This window comes from Hermetia illucens, chromosome 5, assembly GCF_905115235.1.
Source record: "Hermetia illucens chromosome 5, iHerIll2.2.curated.20191125, whole genome shotgun sequence".
In the NCBI taxonomy this organism is placed as follows: domain Eukaryota; kingdom Metazoa; phylum Arthropoda; class Insecta; order Diptera; family Stratiomyidae; genus Hermetia; species Hermetia illucens.
In genome coordinates this window covers 41,555,748-41,578,403 of record NC_051853.1, presented here as the reverse complement: position 1 = coordinate 41,578,403, position 22,656 = coordinate 41,555,748, and the positions used below count along the sequence as shown (strand labels likewise).

Here is a 22,656-nt window from a genome sequence, read left to right as displayed (position 1 = left end):
TCTTAATTTTTGAAATCGATTTGAATTAATAACGTAATTTTTGGTCGAAAAATATCAGCCACCTACGGTTTTCCGGTTTTTAAATCATTCTATTTTCAGTCGGGAAACCGGAAGCTTGACGCTTGAGGTAAAAAAGGTTTTGTGTTTCCCTATGTGAGGAGCATAACGCAGTTCTCCATTGTCTGATAGCATTGACTCGAGAGATCGCTCAGTTCTGGTAATGGCAGTAAATTGCCCGGAACTGAACGATTTAAATATCTCGGGTCAATACTATCGGCCAATGGAAGACTGCGTAATGAAATTGCTTGCTGAGATATAAACACCGTCTCGATTCTAATAAGGTTTTGTTTCACACAAAACCTTAAAAAGGCCCGGGGAGAAGTAGATTCTTCTTGAATGGAATTTTAATATCTCACTCGAATGTCAATTATTCTCGTTAATTATGACGTCAGCATCTTATTTGTATGGCATAGGATGTTGTTAATTCCTGGGATGAACTTAAGGGGAGCTTTTCAGTCAATTTCTAAAAATTACTAATATACTATTATTAAGTTTATTTGAGCAGATATCGGAATGGGACATATTGTTAGGCCTAGATTTCATCTAAACGCACTTCTCTGATTTTTTCGGATTTTTGGGCTGGGTAGTTTCTGAAAATGAGTCCTGTCTCACTTTAAGTGCGTACATTTTGATTCTTTACTCACACACTTTGCAATTTGCGCCAAAACTAATTTCAGTTTCGGAAAATCCTAATCGAGACCTTTCATTTCATACCCTACACGACTATATCCAGTGAAAAAAAATTTTAAATCTCCCCCTTTGCATGTATGGAGAGCCCCCCTTTAGACTCTACCTAAATTTATGTTACTCGCTGTATGCGTGGGATTTCATAGTTCCTATCTGTCCACCAAATTTCGTTCGGACCGATTCAGCCGGTTTGGAGAAAATTGCGTGTGACAGACAGACAGACAGTGAATCGATTTGTTTTACACAAAACCTTAAAAATCAGCACAAAAACTAACAAATATAACTTAAATCTAACGACCACTGTGGGCTCTTAAAACAGAAACAGTAAGAAACAAAAATCAAAATGGTAAGAAACCCGACAAAATTCTCTTGGTTTTGTGTGGGTGTGTGAGGTTTAGAAGAGGCAAAGTCTCTGAGCACTCAAACTCTAGTCGTCCATAGTACTGGATTCCCCATCTAACTGAATATCCCAGGTTCGTTTATGTATTGCAGGATTTCCGTTAGTGGATGTGATGCTACCCGCTGCAGTTGTAACATATCAGCACTATCTGATATCTGATGTCTGATGCGTCCGTAGGTGGGGCACTTTTAAAAAAAAAAATTTTTTGATAGCAGCATTAGTCAATCCTACTGACACCCCAATTGCTGATCCCGGTCCGGGCATGGGGAAAATTCTGGAGTTGCCAAATCTCCCATCAGGCGCATCCCTTCGTGCGGATAATGGAACGCTCTCTGGATGCATTATGGACAGATCTTACATGTTTGTTCCAAAGAAGCTTCTTGTTTTGAATAACTCCCACTTCTTTGGAGAGTTGAAAGGTTGTACCCTTCATCACTGGAAGACAAAGATCATTCAGTTGCCTACTTTGTGTAAATAATATCATTGCGGTTTTATTTGGATTTACTGAAAGTGTAGTCTTATTAATTTTGGGGGGCAATTACCAGAATCTGTGTTTAACAACCGCGTCGCGTCTTCCCTCAAAATTTCTAGACTTTCCCAAATGTCCAATGTTGTCGTTCGGTTTGTGTGACGCAAGAGTTCAAGATTTTCGCGTTAAATGGTATGGGCTTCCTCGACTATGTGCGCTGTCACTGATGATCTTATGCACGGCTTTTATTTTCGAACACCTTACGGCTTACCGCTTCCTTGATGTGTTCATTGAATCTAGTCGTTATCAGGCGTTTAGTCTATGCCCTCAAAATTAATAAGATTCGCCGCGGTAATTAACAGGTAATTAGGTTATAATTTAATGTTGTTTTTTTTTGTTAAAAAAGTAATTTAGGTAATTAGTGTTTAAGTATAAATAGAACCGTATAATCGCAATTGTTTTCAGTAACTTTGTTCTGATGAAGGGAGCAAGTTACACCCGAAATATATATATATATATACACTATAAAATAAAATTGTAATTTGGAGTAAACTACTGGTCTATCAATTTTAGACTTAACTACAAATAGAAGCCAATATTTACCTCTTAGAAAGAGTCCGTAATCACCTAAAGAGCTCCACTTTGTCGAAAAGAAGTTCATTGAATTTTATAAAGCCGCATGATCGCGGTCATCAGACTAGCTGAAGTGACAAAACCGCTTCTCTCCTCTAGGATTACATTTTCTACTGCTCCGACAAATATGGTGAGTGCTTGCATCACAACCTACTAAGAGTTCGAGACATCAAAACCTATTCACTCTGCCTGCACCGTGTGCCCCACGAACTCATCTGGTATGCTCTACGATAACACCTAGTGACAGAAAAATTCACGCTAAATTCAATTGCTCTACCAAGATACGAAAAGTAAAGTTTTAAGTGTGGCGAGTGTATCAAAACCAGTTCGTGTCTCTATCAGTGTTCATCAAGAAAGCGCGCTCTGACCACTCCTCTTCGTTCTTACTATGGACACTGTCACACGGGACATCCAACGTCCAGCGCCTTATATATTGCTTTATGCATATAATGTTTTCCTAGCATCTACAAGCAACTTGTTTAAAACTGGAATCGTCTCATTCAACACGGTCTCAGATGGAATCTGAATAAAATCGATTTTTGACGACCGATCCCCATGAAGCAGGCACTATTACTGTCAATGGCAGCAATCCGCCCAGAACTCAGCGATTTAAATATATCGTATCAATGCTATCATCTAATGGAGAACAACAGACCATAAAGGACAATACACGACGCCTTGCGGTAATGGAGACGAAAATGTTGCGTTAGCCTAGTGGCGTGACAGGTTCTCATCAACAAACAATTTAAATTAGAAATAATTATTTTTACTTTTGCTTTTCATTTTGAAGTCTTTTTAAGGTTTTATGTGAAACAAAAGGTTTTATGTGAAACAAACAATTTATAAACAGTAGTGTGTAAGATTTTTACCCACCAAAACCACTGCGATAGGGAAAAATTGGCCTCGCATGGTATATGATCGTCATCTCATCTGCCGAGATGTCAATCGGCATCATTCTCGCGGTGACGAATATTGCATCATCTGACGCAGTCCTTGAGACAAAGCATCCCCTCAGTGCTGTGCAGTGCTAACACCTGCAACGCCTCTCTCTAAACTGGGGTCACATAGAGCATGATTGAGGTGACCACTCTGGCCATAAGTAGCCTAGAGGTATAGCGTGGCCCTTCCACGTTCGGAATCATCATTGTCATGGTCACACTTGTCGTGGATAATTTTTTGCAAGCATACTGCACGTGTTGAACTGAGCTTCCTGTCTAACACCACTCCCAAGTATTTGATGGACAGCTTGGAAGTGATGATATGATTCCCTACTGCAATGCAGGTGTAATTTATCTTCCGGCGCTTAGTGTTGAGGACTGCTTCCGTTTTTCCCTCCGTTGTTCTAACCACAGCTCTATGAAGGTCTGGTCATTCAAAGCTTTTGCAGACCAGCCTGAAAGCTTTTGCAGACCTACCTGAAATCTCGGTTTCAGGCATGATGGTCCTTTGCACTGGGGCTCCATATATACCTCAAAGAAGATTGCCTGGTGATTGTTGTCGGTGTAGCGTTCGCTGACGCTGAAAAAAACATAGCAGCTTCAAATTGGTTCTCCTTTCACCGGCGTCGACCCGGCGCTGATGTAATTGACACATGTCTATATATACATACTCAAGGGAACAGGCAACTTGACCTAGCTGCTTCCAGAACAGAGAAAAGGCGTCTAGTGAATTACCTTTGCCCTAGACGAAACTGTCAGTACTTGCTCTCCAAATTATATTGTATTATCTTGTTCACTCAGAGACCACACGAAGTAACTTGCAATCTGGACATTTTTTTACAGTTAATTTATCATGTGAACTATTGCTAATTTTTCACTATTATAAAGATTTTTATTTTTATTTTTCTTTGCAGGTAAGTAAAAGTGCAATTGTTTTGTCAGACTATCAAACATGTCACAGGTATGTACCTTTAGAGTTTTTAGAAAGATAAGCGCAGTAAGAGATAACTCAGTTGTATCTACTTCTGTTGAAAGTCATAGTTGAGATTTAGACGTTCAGATGCTCTTTCATACTAGTTTAGTAGGGCTCCAAATCAAAAAGTGGTTGACGAAATTGACAAACTGGAAAAAAATCTGAGTAAAATATGAAACCATCGGGACACAATATTGGTAAACGTGTCCATCCATGCATACCTTCAAATGCGTACAAGTTCATGTTTCCTGTTCACAACCGAGCCGAGCGTTCCCTTATCCGCATGAAGGGACGCGCCCAATGGGAGATCTGACAACACCAGACAGCTCTGTACGTCAGTCTTTTTTTTTTGGCACAGGACACAGGGGTCTTCGCGCTATCCCTATCTGCATTAGTGGGCAGGGCATTAAAGGCGTCCATCAGTTTGTGGTTCTCTAAAAGGCTAAGACTTCTCCAAAACATATGAAGATGGAAACAACGGATTTTCACTATTCAAGTTGTAAATAGTTACAGACTTCGAACCCACCCGCGACTTTGAGCAAACTTTTTCAGATTCTTGTTCCCTCACGGAAGAAAACATGTGGAAATTGCAGCAGCACCCTTATAAATTGCCGGTACAAGAGCCATGGGTTCGATTTAACAAATTCTGCCTTATTGGATCATTAAAGGGGGCTAGGATCTTCTGCAATCAGAAATTGTCAAGGTCAAGAGCGTAAACAACAAAATGCAGTTCTCCGCGACTAAGGACTTTGACGATAGAATATCAATTGAAAACTCTGAATCGTACACTATTCGAGTGCTTTGGAAAGATTGATGAGGGTCTAGAAGTGTGTTATTCAAGACCGTCACGGTATACTACAGTAACACTGTAGGAGACAATGTGGTCAGCATTGCGCTCGCCTGAGATTATTACCCTGATTTGACTCAGCTACTCATTCACAGCTGAGTCGACTGGTATGCGAGTGAAATTTGAACCGCGATCTTCCGTACGACAACCTTGTGCTCTAACCACTCAGCTCTCCGGACAGCTTTCCGATTTTCCCGAGAAAAAACACAGAAAGCACAATAATATTGAACAAGTCGAGAAACCAGAAGCTCGACGCTTCAGTTATGAAAGGTTTTGTTTGTTTTGTCAGTGAGTATATTTGGGTGTAGAACTATCCCATTTGTACGTAGCCTTATGTGTATGCATTTAGCTTGTCAAACTACTCACTTTATTGGGATATTGATATTTAGTAGTTTGAGGTACAGTAACTTTGCTAGTAATAGTACGATTTTGATCAAACTTAACGGATAACATGTTTCATATTATAATCTATGTATATTAGTGCTTTTATAAATCTAGGATAAACTTAAGGGTGGTTCTTCCTCAATTTCTCCAAAAATATAGCAATATACTATTATTAACCTAATTTGAGCAGATATCGATATGGAGAGTATTTTCAGCCCTGAACATCGTATAAAGGCAGCTTCATGATTTTTTTTCAGATTTTTCGGTTGGGTAGTTTCTCTGAATGGGTCCGTTAAAGAAATCATCACTTTCGACCCCTCCCATTCTCCGCCTTTTCAACAAATGTCACAACTAAGATCAGCATCGAAAAGTACTAATCGACACCTTTCATTTGATATCCAACATGACTATATTTGGTGAAAAAAATTTACACCCCCTTTGCATGTGTGTGAACCTCCCCCCCCCCCCCTCCCCCCCTTAATTTCAACGTATAACTGCATGTCTGGGCGTTCACAGTTCCCACCTTCTCACCAAACCTCATGACAATCGGTATAGCAGTTTCCGAGAAAAGTGCGTGTGACAGACAGACGGACGGGCAGATAGACATTGAACCAATTTTAAAAAGCGACCAGCTTAAATCACGACTTTCGGTAGAATGAAGCGACTGGATGGACATGTGGCGGAGCGAACAACTTACGTGTTGCATGCGCGCAAGTACGAATCGAAAAACATTTTTTGACAGCGAAAACTGTTTTTCCATGTTAGTTCGAGACGAAGCAAGCACAAGGGGGAGTGAAAAACTCTTCACTTAGAAAAATTGTGAAATAATTAATTAAAAATGAATAAATAAAACTAAAAATAGTTTAAATTAAAGTGTTTAATTACAAATGGTGACCCCAAGTGTGGTCCAAAAGAAAATATCAGAGAAAGACAACAACTTCCACACGTGGTACTGCTATAATAACAACAGCGCGAAGCTGACTGAAACATAAAATTAGCCTTTTAGAAGTTCATCGGAAATGAGTAAATCCGATATTCGAACAAAAAAATGCCAGCAGAGCTGAAACGATTAAATGCTTCGTATGAAGTTCATTGTATTGACTGCAAGCCGGTTGACGAAGATGTTTTACCAAGCTGCAGACCCAAGGATTCATCCTATCAACGGGTAAAATTCAAAGTATCGATAGAATTCGTAAAACAATATCCATTTCAACCGGCTGTGCTAAAATTTATTACGCCAATGTACCACTCAACATTGATAATCATCATCATCAATGGCGCAACAACCGGTATCCTGTCTAGGCCTGCCTTAATAAGGAACTCCAGACATCCCGGTTTGGCGCCGAGGTCCCAATTCGATATCCTTAAAAGCTGTCTGGCGTCCTGACCTACGCCATCGCTCCATCTTAGGCAGGGTCTGCCTCGTCTTCTCTTTCTAGCATAGATATTGCCCTTATAAACTTTCCGGGCTGAATCATCCTCATCCATACGGATTAAGTGACCCGCCCACCGTAACCTATTGAGCCGGATTTTATCCACGACCGGACGGTCATGGTATCGCTCATAGATTTAGTCCTTATGTAGGCTACGGAATCGTCCATCCTCATGTAGGGGGCCAAAAATTCTTCGGAGGATTCTTCTCTCGAACGCGGCCAAGAGTTCGCAATTCTTCTTGCTAAGAACCCAAGTTTCCGAGGAATACATGAGGACTGGCAAGATCATTGTCTTGTCCAGTAAGAGCTTTGACCCTATGGTGAGACGTTTCGAGCGGAACAGTCTTTGTAAGCTGAAATAGGCTCTGTTGGCTGAAAACAACCGTGCGCGAATTTCCACATCGTAACTGTTATCGGTTGTGATTTTCGACCCTAGATAGGAGAAATTATCAACGATCTCAAAGTTGTATTCTCCTATCCTTATTCTTCCTGTTTGATCAGTGCGGTTTGGTGTTGTTGGTTGGTTGATTTTCGATGCTGACGTTGCCACCATATACTTTGTCTTGCCTTCATTGATATGCAGCCCAAGATTTCGTGCCGCCTGCTCGATCTTGATGAAGGCGGCTTGTACGTCTCGGGTGGTTCTTCCCATGATGTCGATATCGTCAGCATAGGTCAGTAGTTGGGTGGACTTGAAGAGGATCGTACCTCTTGCATTTACCTCAGCATCACGTATCACTTTCTCGAGGCCCAAGTTAAAGAGGACGCATTATAGGGCATCCCCTTGTCGTAGACCGTTGTTGATGTCGAATGGTCTTGAGAGTGATCCTGCTGCTTTTATCTGGCCTCGCACATTGGTCAGGGCCAGCCTAGTCAGTCTTATTAATTTCGTCGGGATACCGAATTCTCTCATGGTCGTGTACAGTTTTATCCTGGCTATGCTATCATAGGCGGCTTTAAAGTCGATGAATAGATGGTGCAACTGTTGTCCATATTCCAACAGTTTTTCCATTGATTGCCGCACAGAGAAAATCTGATATGTTGCTTATTTGCCTGGAGTGAACCCTCTTTGGTATGGGCCAGTGATGTTCTAGGCGGCCTAGCAAGATAGCAGAGAATATCTTATAGATGGTACTCAGCAATGTGATACCTCTCTAATATATAACATTGATAATGCTAGGAAGATATGCCTAGATGTCCAACGACTACCAACAAATGGTTCCTACAACCCAGCGATAACATTAGAATCAATTTTACTCTCCATTCAACTGCTATTAGCGTCGCTAAATCCTGATGATCATTGACGAAGCGGCACTTCAAGAAGTCTGGGAAAAGGGTTCCAAGGCGTTCCAACATCTTTTGCAAGATATCTGTACAAAGGCAAGGAGAAGAATTATCTACCTAGAGTACATTTTTTTGTATATAACATTAAATCTAAATTTATTGTCATTTACAAAAACAACATAAATATAGAAAGAGCGCCGCAGGAGACGTCGCAAGGTCGTCTTTCTTCTCCTCCGCTGTTCCGCTTCTTTCTGTCTCGCACTCCGCTCGTTCCACTTGCGGGTTCTTTCTCTTTGGTTGTTATCTTCCACTAAAAGATGTCCTTAGAAATAGAGGCAAGTCCCGCGGTAACTACCGTGGTTGTACGGGTGCCGCTGTTTTCGCGTAGTAGCCCGACAACATGCTTTCGCCAACTCGGGGCCCAATTCACTTTGGCTGGCGTCACAGCGGATGCCGCGTTGGTAGGGCTAGACGAATAAGCAGTTAGGCTTGTCTCGGATGTTCTCGAGGACTGCTCTTTTGGGCGATTGAAAGAGCAACTCGTAAAACGTCTACCACTGAGACGCCTAAATTTAACCGCTTACTGACAGAGCTAACGCTGGGTAACCGTGCGCCAAGCCAACTGCTTCGTGAGATGGCGTGTGGCAGCATTAACAGGCACCGTCTCTGAGTTGGCAGAGGCCGTCGGTGCTTTTCGTTGGGGGGGTAGGATTAGATCAAGATCTAGATCTGCCTCCGGAAATGGGCGATCGGATAGTAGTTCATCGGGGCCTTCTGTAAGTAGCAGGGCATGCTGGTACCATTGTAGGTTCGCTCAAAAGACTACAAAGTGTACTAGCCCCTGCAATTTCTCACCAAATAAATTAGACTTGCCGGAAGTTCTGGCGATCGCTACCCGAAATTGTAGCACCACGTCGCCTCACAATCTATGACCCCTTAAGCCAGCGCAACCACCTGGTCGATACATGCGCTGAAGTATCGGCTCTTCCCGTATCCCCGCATAACAATTTAATACCACATGGGAAAGCGCATTGTTTGCTTTGTTTGCCCTATCCATTACTAATTAACCAGCGTAAAAGTATCTAAACTTATTGAAATTGTCATCTAGTTCGAATTTATCTTGAAAACAAAAAAACAAACATGAGTTCATCAATATAATAAATCAAATTTATTATTGTAATTATTGTTTCCTAAGTCTCATTTGTATAAAATTCATTGCTTATACATAATATACTTATATATAAAGATGTTCTGCAGCGCGCTTATATTTAAATGTATACTAAAACCTAACGAAAAAACGGGAGAATTCCAGCATATCAAAAAATATAGGTTTTCTTAGCAATTAAATAAAATTTTGAAAATTTCCAATATTTCTTAAATTGTTGTTTAGAATTAACGTTTATTTTGTAGTTTATTCTAATATTATTTTATTTAATTCGCGGAAGTTTGCAACTTATTTGATCCTTTTTAGTAATAACTACAACGCGACCTCTTTTTTGGTGACACACTTATTTTTAAGATCAAGTTTTTTTCACTTAAAATCTATGTTTCTTGGTGTATGTACAGATTTGCCCTTATTCGATTTTTAGATTCTTATAACTTAATGGTAGACTAATAACAATATAATTCGATTTTCTGGATTAAATTTATACTCGTACAATAAATCAGTCACATTTTCAACTTTTATTATTAGTATTTTTTCAATTACATTGCGTTATCTTTTTTCGAGTAATTAAGTAAATTTGTCGACTATCTTGACAAGCTAAGTTCGATAGAAATAATTTGAAAGAAATTTTCCGCTTTATAATATGGAGATAGATAGTTTATTGTATTCAGATGTATCCTTTTTCTGTATCTGTGGAGTTGGTGTGTTTATTTTAATTTTATCACAAGACAATAATTTTCTTTATATACTAGCTAACATAGTGAAGGGACTCAAAATGATAAGAGGGGAAAATCTGAGGCTTAGTTAAAATTGATAAAAATGTACTAACTTATGCATACAATGGTTCAACTCTTAATAACTTGATATGATCGCCTTTCTTAGAATGGTAGCATCTTTGGTGGAGGCTATCAGTCTATTTCTATTCTTGAATGTTAAGCGAATCACGAATGCTTTTTAAGGTAAAAGAATATTAGGCAAGTAGCTCTTGGGAAAACCCAGTATTATTGTTTGGTGACAGTTTCCTAGAGTAATATTTTGCCGTGTTTTTACTTGTATATACTGGGATGTGCTTTGAAGAGGTAAGAGATAAATCAGAATCAGATAGAGGAGTGAATGAGAGTTGCTTCTCAAAAGTGCACTACAACACAGGACAACTTACCATATTTCATGTTTCAATAAGCCACACTTGAACAGTTCATCCCAAAGATGGAGAAATCCAGGAATCTAAATTTGGATCCAAAACTACTTTCTCAGCTAGCTTATCTGTGATCCAAGATACGGAGTGAACACGCAAAGGACATTTCAGTAGGTTGTAGTACATTACAGCGTTTAGGCTACGTAGCATAGTTAGCTGTAGAAATGCCATCCTTCTGCAATTGAAAATCTATGTATCCTAAAAAATTCGTCCCCTGTTATTGATTTGTACACCAACGTAAGTCTTTAACTGAAATATCAATGAGGTCTCCGGTGACATATCGCAAACAGAAGTTGCCATTAGCTCGAGGCTGTTGAATGATGGAAGCTGCCACTAACCACGCACTGCACTTCGGAGTTCAATACAATAAAATTTCCAAAGGACGAAACCAAATTTTTTGAACAAACAGAACTTCTAAAATCCTCAGGTAAACAAACAAAATTTTCAGTGTACTTTCTCATATCTATGTATTGATGCAAGTGTCTGGGTGATAAAATTATTGCAATTAAAAAATTGAGAGTTTTGGTATAGATTTCACTACTTCTATGTTATTTCTAACCTACTTGGGTTGTATTTTTTACATCTATGTACATTGACATACATAATCCATTTATTCCGTTTAGTTGTTTATTGATTTAATGGGAAAATTGTTCTGTAAATGGATGAGAAGACTCCACTTTTTAAATGAAGTTTGAATACCTCATCAATTTGGGTTGACTTGCACATTTCAGTGTGCCCAAATCAAAGCAAATTTACTCAGCCGTTAATTAAGTTTAATGTGATGTTTGGTATCTTCGGACAAAACCCTCACATGGCTGGAAACCTATTGAATATTCATTTCCCACTTTTGAATATACATTCATGATTAAATAATCCCAACGAGATTCATCATCCATTTAGCCGCCATTTAAGCCATGCATTTATACATAATTTTCAATAACCCTAAAAATTTATTATTCATTATCTACTATCATAACTTAACATCTATAAAATTCAAATTTATCTCGTACCCCTACACGTCGCTTTGCTTCGCATTTGTATTAATTATGAAAGCACCATTAACATGTCCATTAAGATGACCATTTGCAATTTTTCCATTTTGCTGTGTATGCTGGCCGCCAACAGTACCATTTCCGATGCTCCCGTTCAGTTTAGACAAAAGTGGGTTTTTGCTGGCCTGCTCGGCTGGTGGGGTAGTAAGTGGTGGGGGTGTTATTGGGACTGGCTTTATCAATTCCAATTTGTCATCGGTTGAGCCTTTCAAAACATTCTTAACGAGTCCTTTCTTGGCAGCAGATTGCATGTGTTGTGGATGGGGCATGGCATAGCGCAACTTTTTCCAGAACCAAGGATCTCCCCATTTCACGTACGTGTTCATGTTCAAATAGGCTTTCAATTCAGGATCAAGATTTGCTGTGTCACCAATATCACCGTAAATGATGATGATAATTCGGGACCGACCCTCCTCCAGGGCTGCCTTATGAGCAGTCTGGAACTCCATTTTGCCCCAAACAGACTCAAGGAAATTAGGAGAAAGGATAACTACCGTCCGTCGTGAATCATTAACCGACTGGATAATCTGAGTAGGAATAAACTCCCCTGGAACCCAGTCACGTTCATGCAAGCAAAGTTTATAAGGTATGGGACCATTTTCAAGGCTCGGTAGAAGTTTCTCAGTAACGAAATCTTCATCCTTATGGGAATATGATATAAAGGCATCATACTTCTTGTCCTTATCCAGTTCATCCTCGGTAACAAACCACAAACACATGTTATGTGCAAACAGCCAAACTTTGATCTCTGACTGGAATCGATAGTATAGACTGGCCAAAATTCCGAAGAGTAGACCAAACACAGCAACCACACAGGCTACGATCACGAAAACTTGGTCCTCTGTACACAAATCGCCAGGAGATAGGGATGAAAAACGAGCGCCTGTGGTGCACTTCATTAAGCTTAGATCTTGAATTCGCTTAAAGTTCGTTCGTACGAAGGACAACAAATGCCGAGCGTCGCAGTCACATCGCCAAGGATTGTTGCCTAAGGACAGGCGAGTTAGTTGGCTTGTTCGATTGGCCGCTTCAAAGACGGTGGTATTAATCCAAGCAAGTGAATTATTAGATAAATCTAGGACAAGCAAGCTACTTGGAATATTCTTGGCAGTGATACGTGAAATGTTATTATTCTTTGCATACAGCTCCCGCACTTGTGCGTATCCTGGATGATCATTTCCTGGAAGACTAGATATTTTGTTACTTTCAATGTGAAGTTCAATGGACCGCATCCCGAATTCGTGGATGATCGGTAGGGGCGGTACTTTAGTCAATCCTGCACTCGTACAGTTGACAATGAGAGATAAATCAAAGGAACGTACCCAGCATCTACACATGCTAGGACACTTCTTCTGCTGACTTTGTGGAGAATCTAACTGGCATAGTAAGTCTTGGTATTTTAAGCTGGTAACATCTTTCCCCTTAAGATTCTCCGGTGCGGCACATTTCAGTTCACCCGGAACGATTGACAAATTATTTTTCAATTCTTTACCCACTACTCCGTGTAGGTATTGGACGAAATGGAGAATAATGCAGTTACAAATTAAAGGGTTCTTTCCCATCTGCACAGATATCTTCTTTTCTGGCAGGAGAATTTCCTCAACCGCTCGGAAATTGACCTCCTCAATATTATTACTAGTTAAATCTACTGTAAGAAATTGCGCAACAAACTGTAAGTCCCTAATATCTAACATGTTTATATCGTTATGACTGAGATCCAATCGCTCCAGACGGGGAAAGCTGAAGGTCCAGTCCCGGAAGATGTAGCTGATGGAATTATTACGTAGATTTAATACTTTTAACTCTGACAGAGATTGGAAAGGTGATCCAATTTCGAAGGCCTCGGCTTCAGTAAATCCAATTGCTACATCCTTGAAGGATAGATAATTATTCTGTGCGTTGAATTTTTGAAGCTGCTTTACTCCCACAAAGGCTTGGAGGTCAATATGGTGAAGATTGTTGTTCTGTAGATTTAGTTCGATGAGCTTGGGCAGGTTCCGTAAGAGATCGCTGAAAAAGAAAAAAAAATTTTAGATTGTTGATCGAAGTTTTGAAATGTATTTAAATGAAAAACAAGGAAAATTGGATTGATTTGCAAAAATAACACTTATGTTAGATTCAAACTTAATAAACAAAAACACGCATCAGCGGAGGATGACCTGCTGGTATTGAACCAGGTGACAGTAGCCATTGAGATCAGGTCAGCCAGCAGTGGCATCACAATACTGAAACCAACAAATTGGCGCGTGGTAGCTGATGGACTAGCGTTTTTAAGCTTGGAAATCTCTGCCGTCGTACTCGGAGTAGCGAGTACCAGCCACTTTACCCATAACCCGAAACCGTCGACGGCGAAGGCGCTCCGACGAATGGGGGATGATAAGAATACCAACCACCGGAAGCCAGCGAAAAAGTGAATGGGCCACTGGAGTCTTGCTTAAGAGCTAGTATCAGAAGGCCACACACGTTCTGCGAAGAGTAAGTAGGTCAGTACTGTCGGCGAGCAGAATGAAAAGAGCCTCGAAAAATACTGGTCAATTGTCGAGGGATACATTAACAAACTCCATGAAAATCAGCAAAAGCGGAAACCTACAGCTTTTAAGCGCAATTGATGTGAAGATGAAAAAGTAAAAGGAGTAAAAGGAGCAGAGTGTACAATGGCTCGGACAAACAATAAAACAGTACTCACGTATGGCGTTGGTGGACGGTAGTTCCGCTAGCGGCAAACAAACGTCAAAGGTGTGGACTAGTGGTGAGGTTAGGCTGCCGCAGGTGGTCATTGAACCGAAAGGGAGAATATGGTTTATGCACCCTCTCTTTTGATTCCTCACAGGTGGTGCATGGATTCCATGTCATAGCATATGAAGATCAATTCTTCAGGGACTCTCTCGGTTCGTGCCGCGTTGAGAACAGCGACACCTGAGAGAGTGTAAAGCTCAAGGTTATCCCACACGATGAATTCCAAGTAAACCGGTTGACGATGCCCTTACGCAAGCAGATCATGCTGAAGGTAGCGCTGCACCTCAGTTAATCTGCTAGTATTTCTCCGAGAGGGAGGCAATGGCGTGGCAACAATGCAGGTGCCCTAGACGGAATGAGGCGGAAAAATCAAGAGTCTCAAAATAAATATTATCTAGACCTAAAATGCGTATTTTTTCCACAAAGAACCTATACGTTTTTCTGTATCCGGACCTAACCACGGTCAAACTCGAACAGGCGAGAGCGGAGCGCTCTACCAGAAGAACAAAAATTGACCACCATTGCAGCAAGGAAGACCAACCTGTCGATAGGCTGCAATGACAATAGAAAGCATACACTTTGAAGCAGCCTGGAAATTAATGAAAGAGGTGTGACTTTCTTTCACTTCATTATTAACACACACGTGCCGGTATGTAACAGAGGCAGTATATCAACCTTCCATTTCTCCAGTTCGGAGAACTGTGACGGTTCGGAAGACGTCGTTGATATTACCCTACTGAAGCGGAAGAGGAGAATTGGAGTGCTTGGCTAAACATCCATCATAGGTTTCAGTTGGATATTTTTCAGGCTAAATTTCGCTGTATAGCTTTTCAACCCTCTCAGAAGCCCCATTAGGGTCGACTGGAGTAAGTTTGGTCAAGTTAATAATAATAGTCGTTGGCGCGACAATCTAATTGGATCAGGTCCTTGAAGTATGTTACAGCACTTCATTGAAGACCATAGCGGTACACTACGGGATTCTAGCACCCTGTAGGAGGCAATTAGTAAGCATTGCGCTTGCCCGTGATTATTACCCTAATTTGGTTCAGGTACGCCTTCACAACTGAGTCAACTGGTACCCAATGTCAAGTTGCGATACAAATCCCGCTGCCATCAATGAGATTTGAACCACGACCTTCCATACGACAGTCTCGTGCTCTAACCACTGAGCTATTCGGACATGGTCAAGCTATTACGAACAAATTCCCGGTGTGTGAATTGGCAACATTGGTGCGACAGACGAACCGGGGTCAAAGTGGGGGTCTGGAAAAGGCATTCGAAGCCATTTTTAAAATTTCGTCCAAAGTATATCATTATCACCGTGGTGGAATGATGATCTGTTTAACCTCAGGAAGCTGACCAGGGAGGTAAGTCTGCCATCTTGACTGCTAGGAGGCGATCCTGGCTAAACTGCCAGTTCGAAAATTGAAAACGCCAGGTAGTTTCCGAGACTCAATAACATTCTGCACGGAGCCTTCGAGTTGCTAGTCCCTATTTCCTCGCTAGCAAGAAAAATTGTAAGTCGGAACTTTGTTTGGAGTATATTCAATTCCAGTCGTGAGAGATTATTAATTCGGTGATTACCGACACTAAAATCAGCTGGGCTATAAACAGCTTTTTCGAATATAAACCTCTGGGCTCTGATAGCATAATGCTAGTCACGCTGGGTTGTGCAGTGGCGATATCCTCGAAGTTAGTGCCGCAGTGAAGGGACGCATTGAATAGACTTGGTGGTACGTTACCCTCCTCTGGATTCCTGGTAAATGGAAAATGAAGAAGAGTGAGTAGGCTGACGAACGAAGTCTGCGTCCTGCTAGCAACTATCAGGGGCGAAACCTTTTGCAGATTGCTTAGAAGCTGCTGAATTCAAATCACGAGAACTTATAACCTCCGCCAAGTCAAAGATGATTAAAGCGAATTCGGCCCGCCTGCAACAAAACGCAACTGCAAGAGGTTTTTAGCTAGACGTGTGCAAATGTGTTTATGATTACGACGGACTGCACGGGTCATTGGTATATAGGGCACCGCGATATATCCTACGATTCGCATTGCGGACCGGAAGGAAAAACCCTCAGGCACTTCCTTTGTGATTGTCAAGTTTTTGCTGGAGCCAAACTACGGCTATTGGACTCTGCTCCCCTTATTCTTACTACAGCATTCATGGTTTAGGAGCTTTTGGTATCAAAATGGCACTCCACAGCACTAATTGGACCCCTCGGAGCGGCCGCTCATATTTACCTACTTACCGTCCATAACAAAACACTGGTGGATGCTGAGTATTTATAAATAATTCCACTTTTGTGAATAAAATCAATACTATAATATAAGGTGGAGGAGGCTGGCCCAGGAAGAGGAATGTCGTGTTGTGGTTTGCTTGCCTGTTTCCTTCTTTAATTATGGCACTTTAAATTTCTATGATCTTGTACTCTTCTATCGTAGACTCCTACATATACCGACCTCAGAGGGGTCAAACACGTCATATACATGGTTGCCATTTGCCGGTTAAGGGGGCATACTGCGTCGACCACACCATTGCGCCATTATTCCCGGTTTGCTGAAATGCGCTTCATCGCCTTCCAGGAGGCTCCTCCAATGTTCTGTGTTATGTGTTCCTAGCGCAAACCACTAGTCGGCCATTTTGAGATAGTGACTTCTATAGCATAGCCAGCAATAGAGTTTTCCACGTCCACGAACTTCTGCATTCGAAATTATATCAAACCAACGTAGCGCGTCGTTCCAGCGCAAACAATTGTTGATAAGGAGGAAAGAGATCAAGATCTACTGAAGGCATGTACGCAGCATGAAGAGCGTCAGCTTTAGACCCCAAATTCTTCTGAGATTATATCACGGTGCAACACGTGACATTTTGCGATATCATATACCATTCGGATAATAACTATTAGTTTCCCCCAGAATGTCCCCGCCGCGTAGAGTACTGTAGATACACTTCTGCTTACCTCGCCGAAACCCCCTCCAAATCGATGGAGTGCAGATAAAGCTCCAACAAAATCGGAAGGAAGTTGATGTGATTAGTGCGGGAAGATCGAGCTTGCAAACCAGCCTACCCTTTGCGACGACAGAGAGCACGTGAATATTTCCCTATTCCATCTACTATTATAATGTCACCTCCAGGAAACCCCTACTGAACTGCATTCAATTTCTGAAAGAATCCTTTCTTTCCCCCTGCATCGGAAATCTCTATTGATGTGTCACACTGGGTTTTGTTTTTCATTCTGGAGTAGAATCTCTTAAAATGGCCTCCTAAGTAAAGAGGGTACACCTTGCGGTTTCCGTAAGCATTAATCAAACATCAGATTTACACTTACTTTCGCCTGCGGAATAGAATGCCGGGGAAGGGAATGCCGAGCCTGTAGTTGGAGAAAGCGAGTATACCGTCGGTCCTCGATACCGTTATCGAGGGGTACATTCCAAAAACAAACTCGTGTGTTGGTACGAAAGCCAAAGGCCGTTGTCGGTAGGCCAATCCTTATCCTAGGCGTGGATAGCATTCCCATTCCCATAGTACTAGCATAACCCACAGAGTGGGCATCAGCGGAGTAAAACAGTTCAACCAAGTGCCTAGTGAAGGTGAGGGGTTCAGTGGTTTTGCCCGATTGCCCAAATATTTCTAGCTCCTCCTTTGGTTTTCATATTGTAGACGGAAGTAGTTCATAGTATGAATGTCCCACGTTGGGCGCCCTTTTTATTCGGGATGGTCAACTGAATAGTGGAATTCACTATCGCCAACTAAAAGAGCAGACATATAGACATTTCGGAGTGTGGACGAATTTTGGCAGTTCAGGCTTGCCTGCAAATAAAAGCAACTCCACTGATTCTTTAGTGATTCACGTCAGCCAGTCGGGAAAGACAGGCCAGGTATTCGGTATTTCAATCCGATGCCTTGAATCTGTAGTAGTTGCACCGAAAGGAAGTGTCACTATGGTTTTAAAGACAACTAAAATTGGGAGGAAAATAATGACTTGATTGCCCGCAGGGAGCCAAAGAGTTTGCCAACCTGGACGCCCTGTACGAGAAAGGGATGACCCTGAGGTATTTCATCCTCATCTGATATCTCCTTCTGTCTCAGTTATTATTCTGGCACGACATATGGGGTCACTACCCACTCTACCTTGGATATCTCATGGCTTGCATAAATTATGGGTGATAAGTATTTAGACATAGTTTCCAAATGTCGCGGAAGCAAGAAGGGTAAATGCGTATTAGACATTACAGAACTTGTTTAATTTGAAGGTCCTATTCGATTTCGTCTGGAAACACGGCACAATAGGTTTGTGGCCTCGCTTCCAGGGTACTGGTTATTTGATGCCATCAACCATTCACTGAGATGTTTAGATGTCTCATTACCATTTATGCTACAATTATTCTTTCCTACTCGTCCGGACCCCTCTGGGACCATCTTGGTGGGTGTACGTTGCTTTATAATTTGTGACCATTTCAAGTATTCTATGGCATTGCGGAGAAAAAGTGTTAATTTTCAGGGTGATTCATGAGAAAAGTAACAGTAACTATGAATAATATCTTTCCCCCAGCCTATCAGCTTAACAGCGACTTGCAGACTCCATTCCTACGACTAGAGCCTCTTACATCCATTCCTGCAATTATCATACGCAACACTTTAATCAATCCCATAATTATTCTTCTTGGAACCTCCACATATTTCATGTTTTTAGTTCTTGTTTTAATTAACGATCTTACATTTTCATGCTTGAGAGACCAAACAATGAGGCCAATGCACTTCTACATATTTTATCGTTGCTTTCGCGGAGGGAGCAAGAAGTGGGGCCAGTTAGGAACTAAGTGAATGCGCGTTGTGCACCGTCTAGATTTGGTCATGGTCAAGTGCAGTTCGAGAGGAAAAACAGATACTAAGGCTACGAAGACTGGAAAAGATTGTTTCTGAAAAGGAAGAAACACGCACAATCTATCTGTGTTATCTGGTTGTTGGTTTGCTAAAAAAGTCGGAGCTCTGTTTATGGGCAAGTGACCAGGCTTCAGATGATTCACTGCTTCATGGGATGAGAGCTGCCGGGAAAAAGTATCTACAAAGTCTGCATAATTCATATGAGAGCGTTAAGCCTAATGGAACTAACTACAGTAAAGTAAATATGTTAAGTACAAATGAGGGACCGTGACTACTATTGCTCATTAATATTCATTCCCTTGAGTACGACTACTTTGAATATTTAACTAACTTAAACTTTACAAAAAAAGATTCCACTCACCTTGAGATATTCTCTAATTTGTTGTAAGACAAATCCAATATAACGAGCGATCTCGTATAAGCAAATATATCGTCGGGGAGTCCTGTCAACTTATTTTGATGAAGATCCAATTTGATCAAATTGCTTTGATTTGAAAACAATTCGGCCGGCAATGCTTCCAACAAGTTGCCCGCTAACGACACATTTTGGATACTTTCCGACCCCGCGAACATATTCCCTGGCAGATTTCGCAATGACGCCTTGATACGAACCTCTGCTAGCTCTGGAAGGTCAGCTAGAAATCCTGACGGGAGAGTCTCCATTACTTTCAAATTTTCTAGTAGTCGAATTTCTCGTAATTTCCAATTGCTCGAAAATAGTCCTTCAGGCAATTCAGTGAAGTTATTTTTACTAAGGTTGATTACTTCTAGGTTTGTAAGGAGTTTAAATACATCCGGTTCCAAGGATGTTAGTTCATTTGCGCTAAGGTCTAAGGCCGTTATCGATGAGATTCCTTCGAATGATTCCATAGAAAGGTTTTGAAGTCGGTTGCTCCACATATTTAAATGTTTGAGATGCTTCTGATTGCGGAATATGCCAGGCTCCAGTCTCTCCAGCTTATTGAACCCCAGCTCTAAATAATTCAACTTGTCCAAATTTACAAAAATATCCTTTGGCAAATGAACTCGGTTGGAGCTCAAATCCAACCACGTGAGATTTCCTAGGTCACTGAATAAATCAGCTGGCAAATCGGATAAACCATTTCCTCTTAGCGCTAAGCGCTCCAAATCGTTAAATCCGCGTAGATGCTCCCGGACCAATGTATTGCCTAAGTCAGTCCCGTAGCTCTGGAACAGCAAGAATCGCACTCGTCCGATTCCAAGCCGATTTATGATTGATTTCAATGACTGGCCTCTCGGCAAAGGACATCTTCGAATTTGCACTCTAGTCGAATCACCTATCTCCATTTGAGGGAGAAATGCGTAATCCTTTTCGCTCATCTTTGCACATTCAATCTGAACATATTCGCTGGGTTGAATCCTGACAATAATATTAGGATCGTCGATTGGGCATTGTATCTCCAAATCGCCGAATACAAAGGAGCATGAACAGGTTGTGGGCAACGGTGGACATTCGGGACGAGCGCCTAAGGACTTTGCCGTTATTATTTGTGCAGTCGTGATGAATAGAGCTATTGTGAGGGTCGCCATCGATGGTCCCCCGTCGTTGACAATTAGTTTCAATGGAGAAGTTATCATGGTGTCATGCAAATTTCAGCAGTGGTAGAAAGCTTTTTTGTTTACGTTGCACCCTATGTAAGGGTAGTACTGATGTCGGTAACGATGGTGGGAGAAAAAGTGATGAAGATGATAACTCCAATGGCAATCGTGATTCTAATGGGGGTAGGATTGCTGTTGTTGTCATCTATATCAATCTCAGGTGTGTTCCGGTTTTGTTGGAAGCCGTACTTTTGTAAGAGTTCAGGTGAGATTTTAGATTTGAAAGGAATTTCTGAAAGAGAAGAAAAGTTGTTTGTTAGTATTCATTTGTTTAAAATAGGTCAATGCGTAAATTCTTAATCAAACTTAATCTCTTTAATGTGATCAAAAAAAAGGAAGAGCAAGTGATATGGTGACAATTTTGAGATAAAAGAACATTGATGAAACAAAACTGGACTCCTTCAGGGATGTGTTCAGTTAGATAATAAAGGTCTGCTTGAAATTGATGTGAAAGGAAAGTCCGAGTTGGGAAAAAATGTCTTAGACAAACACATACATTTTGGAAACTCAGCTCACATCTAAAATTGTGAAATCGAACCCTGTGGAATACCCGAGAAACGTAAATAGGTATAAGATAAAAAGCCTTTGGAGGAGAGGGGAAAGGCGCAATCCAGATGAGAATGGAGAGTGAAACTAATCCCGGCGGGCATAACAATCATTGCTTGGTGTTTCTTTTTTTCTGTAGTGTTTGCCCCGTTCGCTGGCGGAATTGGCTTGTTTAGGTCGGGTTCGCCATTTTTCTCGATAATAGACTTTGCCAGAGTGCAGTCAAAAGCTCGAGGATATCTAGTCATCGTTATTTCGGTCGGCTTTTTAGTCGTGTTCTATCGACTTCGGTGTCTAACCACACTTAACGGGTGGGTATTCATCAGCGAGGATTGCATGACTATACCATTAAGGGTGCCTACTGCGCAATTTTCGCGTGGGATTAACTCCATATCGAGCGCAGATGTTCTCATTGCAGACGTGACCATAGCTTGCTATGCCGCAAGGCAGCGTTCATTTTCATTGGGAATCTCTGGGAGTTACAAATTATGATAAGACTGTAAAGTAGTAGTAAAGGGCGTTAAATTTTAGATTTTAGATATTTTCTGATGCCATGACCCCTGTTGTGGAGCACTCTCTGAAGCAGATGCCGTTGACGCGTTAAGTAATTTCATCGGCCAGTTCATCATTGGTTGAGTAAAATGCTTCCGAAATATAGTCACAGAACTGGTTAAAGTAAAGGGTTTTGTATCGACTCTTTAACCTAAACCCTAAGGGTGATCTTCGAATAGAGTGCTTAAAAAAAACCGTTAGGACCAAACAAAAAGTTGCAATTGAGACTGTTATTAATCAGTTTGTGTTCGCATAACTGAGTGGTTAGAGCACAAAGCTGTCGTACAGAAGACCGCGGTTCAAATCTCACTAGTGTCAGTAGGATTTGGATCGTGATTTGACATCGGATACCATTCGACTCAGCTGTACTAAGTTCCTGAGTCAAATCAGAGTTATAATCTCCGCCGAGCGCAATGCTGGCCACATTGCCTCGTTTAAGGTACTGTAATCCTGTAATGTGCCGTTACGGTCTTGACTGAAGTGTTCAACACAATTCAAAGCCCTGATCCAATATGGGTTGTTGCGTCTACGATCGAAAACTTCAATGGGTTGTCGGAGTGCCAGGTTACGGCGCACTTACTTCATTGTGAATGCAACAAGCATAGTGGAGAATTTGGCAAGAGATGCGGCTAATTTAAAGGGTGCTGTGCAGTGTTGGAGTTGGATGTCAACAACGTATTTAACTTCGTCAACAAGAGTTGAGTTAAAGGCGCGTGGGTAAACTGGGGATTCCTGGATACTTGGTGAGTTTTGGTTCAGAATTACCTCAGGGAGAGGACTTTCTTGTACGAGGCGGATGA

At 41.3% G+C, this 22,656-nt stretch overlaps 2 protein-coding genes across 3 annotated transcripts in view; one reads left to right on the top strand and one right to left on the bottom strand.

The window, feature by feature from the left end:
• LOC119656560 (cation-independent mannose-6-phosphate receptor) overlaps positions 1-22,656 on the top strand; it is a 532,053-nt gene that overhangs the window by 230,877 nt on the left and 278,520 nt on the right. The gene's annotated exons all lie outside the window — the stretch shown is intronic.
• The window catches only part of LOC119656557 (protein toll-like), a 227,154-nt gene continuing 213,751 nt past the window's right edge, over positions 9,254-22,656 (bottom strand). For both annotated transcript variants that reach the window (XM_038062936.1, XM_038062935.1), the window contains 2 exons: positions 19,500-20,990; positions 9,254-13,530 (listed from right to left, as the gene is read on the bottom strand). In XM_038062936.1, the coding sequence (XP_037918864.1) occupies positions 11,481-13,530; positions 19,500-20,737 (3,288 nt within the window). In that variant the 5' untranslated portion in view covers positions 20,738-20,990 and the 3' untranslated portion in view covers positions 9,254-11,480. The remainder of the gene's footprint in view (positions 13,531-19,499; positions 20,991-22,656) is intronic.